The following is a 7,705-nucleotide window of genomic DNA, read 5'->3' as shown; positions in this document are numbered from 1 at the left end:
ATGTTTCATAATTTTCTGAAAATGAACCCTCAACCCCTTCAAAAGAGGGGTGAAAGATTGTATGGAACTTAATACAAATTTCAAAATAACAAGCTGCAAAATTGGTAAACATATACTTTTCATATTTTTTCTTAAAGAATGACCGAGATTTTTATGAAATTCACGCGGGCGAAGCCGCAGGTAAAAGCTAGTTATTAACATTAGTAACATTATTAAATACTTATTTAAAATCTTGGGCAAAATAATAGTTATGTTTCGTCACTTACAAAATGCAGTATTTAAAAAATTAACATTCAGTTTAGTAAAACACCACTGAGCAGTTAAATATGACAAAACACTATTGTGTGAACATTTTACAAGACCGTGTAACGCCTTTTGGACATTTCATTATTTTCAATTTGGTTAAAGACTGAAGTTTAGTTTAATAATACAATATAGATTAGGTAGTGTTCAGAATGTGTGTGAAGTGGGTGTGTTCTGTGATACTGGTGCTGGGAGCTGTGGCCGCGGAGTCCAGTACGTAATATAAAAATAATACCTAACTTATAAATTAATTTTAAAAAATTTAGGACATACCTATACAAATATTTGTTAGACACGATAATCTACACATATTGCATTTCCTAATATAAGAGCTAGGTCGAGCTCGCTTGTCCCAGATACTTTTCCTGTCTAACGATATTATATAAAGTACGTATATAAAAATCATCTACCACACCGTCACACTATACGTATAAAGAGTACCTACTACGTAACACTGACCAGTGTTCTAGGCGTTCGATTTTATTGACCGGTGTCGTTGGATCGAATCCTACGGAAACCAAGTTTTTATTCGATTACGAAAATGCAAATTGAATCCTTTGACGATCATGCTGGACTACTACACTGGCGGTTCGAACCCCGGTCAGGTCATGGAAAATTGTCTTTGTCAGTTTGACCTGGGTCTTGGATGTTTATCTATTTATGTATATGTTATAGAATATAGAATATAGACGACCTAGGTGGCGTAGTGGTAAGGTTCTTGCCACTGAACCGAGAGGGTCCGGGTTCGATCCCCGGTCGGGTCATGATGGAAATTGATCTTTTTCTGATTGGCCCGGGTCTTGGATGTTTATCTATATATGTATTTGTTATAAAAATAGTATAGTTGAGTTAGTATCCCATAACACAAGTCTCGAACTTATTTTGGGGCTAGCTCAATCTGTGTGGTTTGTCTTATTTATTATGAATAAATATTCATTATTTCTTATAGTATTTCTATGATTTGGAGATGGTTTGGTTGATGAGGTATACCTAGTTATTAAACATTCAGTGATGCGCCGTTTAAACACTTGCTAAGCTGTATAAGGTCACATTTTATCTTCCAAAATTCACATTTTCCGAATAAGCTAAACATGGGATGATACCTATGTAAGGTATGACATTGTGACATATGAAAATGTTACGAGTATTTGTGTGGCAGTACCCGATGAGTTGTACTACCGGGCCCCGAGGATGTTCCAGCTGGACGACTACAACAAGTGCCACTTCCAGGACGGCACCTTCTGCATGGGCGAGTTCGAGATCACGCCTGCGGAGGGGGGCGAACAACTGTACAGGCAGATGCTGGTAAGTCGGCAATTATTTGGAATCTTAAGCTTTGTTATTTTCTACTTTGATTCCCACGTTACAAATAAGTTTTTTCAGCCGCAAATCAAACCGAGACCTTGGTCTCCGACGTATAATAACTGAGGGAGAAACCGGGAAGATGCGGGCTCAAATGAGAAAGAGAGATAAGTTAGTTTTACTGCCCGCTGATTTCCAACTGACCTATCCCACAAATGATTATTACCTATATCAATATAATCCTTATTATATCAAAATAACATACATAAAGTACCTACGTTATCCAACTTTCTGAGGTTCCTAAGTACCTATATGAATATCATCACATCAATAGCTTTTTTATTTGATATTTCAAATCATTTTAAGTTTATTCTTGCTGAACAGAAAGTGTCCGAAAGCGGGTTTCGCTTCAATCGCTCCAAAATCTTCCGAGGTGTATGCTTGAGCTGGTGCGACAAAGACGAACAAGACCCAGCGACCAAGTTCGTGCGCTGCGTAGACCAAAACTTGCTGGATAACTACCGACTACGCGCTCATCTGTTACGTTTAAACTACTGCAAGACTAAAGAGACTGGAACAAGGCCTAAGGACTTCAGCGACTGGCTCCTGGCTGTTATTGTGGTTCTTATCCTGGTGTTAAATGTCGTTGGAACTCTTTATGATTATAAAAAGGACCCTACTATCATACGTAAGTCCACCTTTCCGTCTTTCATCTCAAAATATTTCAATTAAGTATAACAGTCATTTCAGGGAAGTTTCAAGGAGATTCACTCATAATTTTCAAAGAAGAAGTTGGTTCTTTTGGCGATAAATTTTATTTTTGCTCGAACCATTGATCTAATACAGTCGGGGGTAAAAAAACGTAACCACACTGTGGTACTAACTTATTCAGGCAGGCGGTTAGGTTTATCTGCCTGCAAGTGTACCAGCTCGACACATTTGAAAGGTTTGATTCTAATTATTTATGTGCTTATTGCTGATCAGTAGGCATATAAGTGTATTATATTATGCGAATCGTGTATCTTCCTTCTTGCAGCCAATAAGTTTCTGATGGCGTGGTCACTCCGAGAGAACTGGAAACGTCTGACGGCAGTTTACAGTGGAGACCAGAAACTGGACGCGCTGGCTCCCATCCACGGCATCAAGTGAGTTAGATCATAATTTCAAGTGTCATTGATGTGGTGGCATCGAATAGTTCTTGTGAATATGCATCTCCCTGGGGACTTACCATCATCTCTTAACGCGATCCACTTTACGACCTAAACTGAACTGCATCGAAAATTCGTACCATCGACTTAATTTTTTGTATGAATGCGATTCATTTTAGGTTCCAAAATTGAACTGAGTTGCATTGGAATCGTTCTGTAAAAGTTGATGGTAGGCTGCTGTTCTTTTTCTTGAACTTGGCTCTGCAAACCGTTATGTACATTACTTCTTGAAATTCATAGCTACGCCCTCAAAACCGAGTCTTTCTTTGTATAATCAACTGGTTGTTCCGTTTACAGGGCACACATGATAATGCTGGTTGTCTTCTCTCATACGACGTTTGGCTTGACCATGGTGTACCCCAGTGACGAGAGGGTACTTGATGACGTAAGAATTTTCTTACTACTTATCCATTAATTAATATTCATTTTGAATTCAAATTAGCCGTTAGGTTAAGGAGTAATTATGACTCCTTCGGCTAACTTTTCGTTCATTTTTTCGACATTGTCGTGTCTGTATAGTGTTGTAGTCACCACGTCCAGGTGCGATTGTCATATGGAGGTCTCGATTATTAGGTTGTTAGGGTATTCCCCAAGGCGAGCAAATATTGGTACTACAGATATTTTTCTGCAGTTGCTTGTTTTTATGTTAATGTATATAGAACCCATAAAACAAGGACTTTTGAATATTGTTCCATTTCTTTAATTAGTAATTACTTAAGTAACTTCGAAACCTGATGACTTTGAATTAGAATAAATGTTTTGAATTAAAATGTTGCGCTAGTTTGGTAACCGGACAACAAACCGAACTATTGCTACCATAGATAAAAGAAATATTGAAAAGAAATTGCTACCTACAAAAAGTTGTTCGAAACTTAGCTTCAGTTAGCACAACATAGCAGAGCACTAGTCGAGTTAGGGCCATATATTTGCTCGTACTCATTAACGTATGGTGATTTAAACAATATTACTGTACTAATTAATTAACCAAACTACTGCCTACTAGAGGGTTTTGTCTCTGTCTGAGCCTAATGCTTCATCTGTCTCTAGAACGGTGATTCCTTGAATGGGTCGCTGAGCACGAACGGCACGATGACCGTGCAGACCTTCACCATGATCTCCAGCTTCCTGCTAGGCTACATGATCCTCACCAACTTCGACAAGGCCAAGAAGACGCCCAGCATCAAGTACTGGCCGGCGATCGTCTTCAGTCGGTACATGAGGTGTGACTTTATTTTTTGGTCTATTGTCGTAGGTGTTTCTCATAACTATGTGAATATACTTTTTTTTTTTATTCAAGCGTCTGGGTCAGACTACTTGTGCTTAATACAATAGGTACAGAATATATACCAGTCACCGCTTGCGACGCGATGTAAATACATTTTGTATATAGGTAGGTAGGTATGCATGACCCTACAACTACAAAAAATATATTTTTTTGAGGATCTTCCAATACGTACCCCAAAGATATACCTTTAGCAAAATGTTAATATGTAGTTTCATGCAATTTCATTCATAAACTTGGGGTTCGTAGTGGAATGGTCAGTTAACGGCGTACTAGGTAGATAATCAGTCGTGTGAATTCTCCCAATCAGCTGCTATTGAGAGGTCATAAGCATTAGTAAAAAGAAACAAAAGCAAAATGACGAAAATATCACTGGCTGAGTAGAACGCAGTTAATTATCCTGAAACATGATGCTATCAAAACAGTTTGAACGATTCCTCACAGGATGGCGCCTCTGACGATGCTGGTGGTAGGTCTGACAGCGACGTGGGCGGCGCGCTTGTCGCAGGGCCCCATGTGGTACCTGGTGGAGGAGCTGGAGGCCGCGTGCCGCAAGAAGTGGTGGGCGCAACTGCTGTTCATCAACAACTTCGTCTTTCCGGACGACAGGTGTCTCGTGCAGTCATGGTGAGGAGATTTCTTACTAACGGCAGGTCAGTGCGTAGTAACTAGAATAGATCTGGGTGGTTCGCATGGCTCTGACAACAAGATACCACTTCTTGTGGTAAGTGCTGTTTATAAACAACTTTGTTTATCTTGACGATAATATGTCGCGCTGTTGTGGCTACTGTTTAATTAACCCTTTTCACGTCTTTGTGATCTCAGTTTTTTGGGAAAATTATGAACCATTAAACAGATGTATTTTCAATAAAATCGTTAATATTGCTCTTACAGAGTTTACATAATCATGACACCGTGAATGTAGAGGCCTCATTTATCTTAGCGTGCCTGTCTCTTAAATTAGCTCAATCCTTTTTAGAAGTAAAACTATAAACCTAATAATATACTTATATAATTTTACTTGGTAAAAGTGATGGCCCATTTCGAAATGAATTTTAGTAGCGTCATCCTTCAAGCATAGTTAAAAGCCGAGCATTCCAGGTTCTTCGCAGTGGAGATGCAGCTGTTCCTGGGCGCGGTGGCGCTGGCGCTGCTGCTGGCGCCGCGGCCGCGCCGCGCGCTGCGCGTGCTGGGCGCGCTGTACGCGGCCGCGCTGGCCGTCAACTTCTCGCTCAACCTGGCCTGGGGCATGGTGCCCGTCGTCAAGTTCGGATCCATTGAGTATGTTTGCATATTGTCTATTACGTATCACAGTATGTATTTACTTAGTTAACTTTTTTACCTGTTCTGTTATCCCTTGTATGATCGATATAGTTAGTTATGATTGTTATAATTAAATTACCTAACTATGTAGTTGAGTTATTCACATAATAAACTCGCTAGGTTATCGCTAACCTAGCTTACATCCAACAGACTATATAAGTTCAAAATAAAATTAAAAGCCCGTATTTCCAGATATCATTTTCATCTAAAATCAAGAAGCTATAGAAATCGAGTTATATTTAATTAAGCTTCTTCACGTTAGTAACGTGCGCACGATGGCCGTCGGTATCGACTCCTACGTGTGGATGTTCTCTGCGACGTGGACGAGCATCCCGTCCACGCTGCACGGCCTCTTCCTCGCCTTCCTCAAGTACAATCTCGAGAAGTCGGGCTTCAAAGCCGAGAAGCATAAGGTGAGATTATTAGGCTTTCATTTTGGCAAACATTTGTACTAAATTCATCCAGAAAATTAAAAAATACCTTGTCCCTATTAATTGTTAAATAGCTTATTATCATATAAATAGTTAATTTTATTAGTTAGGTACTTCTTTAAGAATATGAGTCACGTGCCGTACGTTTTCCTCAGTACATATAGGTATATCTGTATGTTGCGCAGTGGATCGGCAAGCTGCTATGGCTGATGGGCCTCCTGATGACGGTCTGGATGCTGAGCGGTCACTTCGTGAAGGATATAGACGACCCCTTCTGGCTGGCGGTGTTTGCTACTATCGACAGAAACATTTGGAACATCATGGTCACTTACCTCGTCTTCGCGTACATCCACGGCTACGGCGGTGAGTCATCATTTGCCCGACTTCTTCTTCTATCCATTAGTACAAAATAAATTAATTTATGAAAAAAGACTGGAGAAATTCTGATTTGTGGCTCAATTTTTTATTCCTGGCTCTGTCATAATTTGTATAATAAACTTCTTGATACTTGCTAGGTAGGTACGCTACCAGGACACTTTTACTCGATATTCCAGAAAACTTTTAAGAAAACCTCAGCAGATTTCTTTTATATGGCATAGTAGTCGTAGTCATAGGGACCAACACTGTTCAAATGAGTTTCTTTCGGCATTTCTTCTCAGTAGTGGTCGTTCCGAAATGCCAGTAGTTTGTAGCTTGTGAGAAATAACTATAAATATAAAGATTGACGAGAAAAAGTGCCTGTGAAGGTCTAATTTCTGAATAAATGATTTGATATAGAATTTGAATTTGAATTTAGACATAGACACACGAGCCACTAGACACGAGCATAAATGATACTAAAAAAACATTAGCAACCTGATAAAATAATCCTGTCGATGACCGAGTATTTAACAAATTGTACAGGTCTAGTGATACAGTACCTGCGCTGGGGCGGCTTCCAGATCATGGGCCGCGTGGTGTTCCCCATCATGCTGATCCACTGGCACATCAACCTCATGAGCCCTGCCTCCTCGCCGATACCCGTCTTCTATAATATTTATCACATTGTAAGTTACGTCATCGGCTTTAGTTAATCTTTCACTATCCTATATTTCCACTCAGGGTCATATCCTGGGCCATATAGGGGATTTACATACGGCGGTGGCAGAAATAGCATCTGTCGCAATGGCCTTAGTCCTGAAAATCTTTGGACGTGATAAAATGTTTTCCGTGTGATTTTAGGGATAAGGCATTTATAAATGAGTGTAATTTATGTTCAAGCTCCAAGTACCTAAATGCTTTATTTTCTGTTTTAATTTGAGTGAATTTAATAGTTATCATCATCTCTTTCGTCCTAAGATCTTTCAATGTACTACTTGTGCATTGATCAAATATTGGAGATTTCTGGTTTTCCTTCCAGGTTTTGCATTTCTTTTCTGGGCTGGTGATGTCCACGCTCCTGGCCGTGCCGCTGCATCTGCTGGCCGAGCTGCCCATGCAGAAGATGCTGAGCTGAATGCCGTGGTCGCCTACCACGGCATTCTTAGAAAGATTAACGACGTACACGCGGAGCTTATTTCTTATTTTAATTATTGAGCTTATTTTGTGGTTAGTTATGTTTGGTATTTTAGTTACAATGTTAGTATTTTAATAAGTAGGTCTATTGGTATTCATTATGTAAAAATATGTAAATAACAGACTGAACATAGAAAACAAATTTAAAAAATAAAACTAAACACGATAACGACATCGTCTATTGATTCTGTTAGATTTTTTTGTATTATTCTGTCCTCATATGATGTTCTAGTCACAGGTTTAGGTACCTATGATAAGTATTTGCCTTGTTGGCTCGGATGTTACGGATTAAAATGTTTGTT

The 7,705-nt window shown here is 39.4% G+C and overlaps 1 protein-coding gene across 1 annotated transcript; it reads left to right on the top strand.

Annotated features, from left to right (window-relative positions):
- The first annotated feature begins 288 nt into the window (after nt 1–288).
- LOC128679044 (nose resistant to fluoxetine protein 6-like) lies at nt 289–7,596 on the top strand. The gene is made up of 12 exons (XM_053760996.2): nt 289–516; nt 1,463–1,608; nt 1,990–2,293; nt 2,642–2,750; nt 3,111–3,198; nt 3,861–4,033; nt 4,540–4,722; nt 5,197–5,376; nt 5,681–5,831; nt 6,035–6,212; nt 6,753–6,895; nt 7,249–7,596. The coding sequence occupies exons 1-12, from the start codon at nt 456–458 to the stop codon at nt 7,342–7,344; spliced, it is 1,812 nt and encodes a 603-aa protein (XP_053616971.1). The 5' UTR covers nt 289–455; the 3' UTR covers nt 7,345–7,596.
- Nucleotides 7,597–7,705: the final 109 nt, after the last annotated feature.

This window comes from Plodia interpunctella, chromosome 21 (genome assembly GCF_027563975.2).
Source record: "Plodia interpunctella isolate USDA-ARS_2022_Savannah chromosome 21, ilPloInte3.2, whole genome shotgun sequence".
Classification (NCBI taxonomy): domain Eukaryota; kingdom Metazoa; phylum Arthropoda; class Insecta; order Lepidoptera; family Pyralidae; genus Plodia; species Plodia interpunctella.
This window is presented reverse-complemented; position numbering and strand designations above follow the sequence as displayed.

Bases quoted from the DNA above. Each gene is read 5' to 3' on its own strand.
- LOC128679044 (XM_053760996.2), top strand. From the start codon at position 456: ATGTGTGTGAAGTGGGTGTGTTCTGTGATACTGGTGCTGGGAGCTGTG. The intron at 2,751-3,110 runs GTGAGTTAGATC...TTCCGTTTACAG, and splicing joins GCTCCCATCCACGGCATCAA to GGCACACATGATAATGCTGG. The intron at 6,896-7,248 runs GTAAGTTACGTC...TTTTCCTTCCAG, and splicing joins TCTATAATATTTATCACATT to GTTTTGCATTTCTTTTCTGG.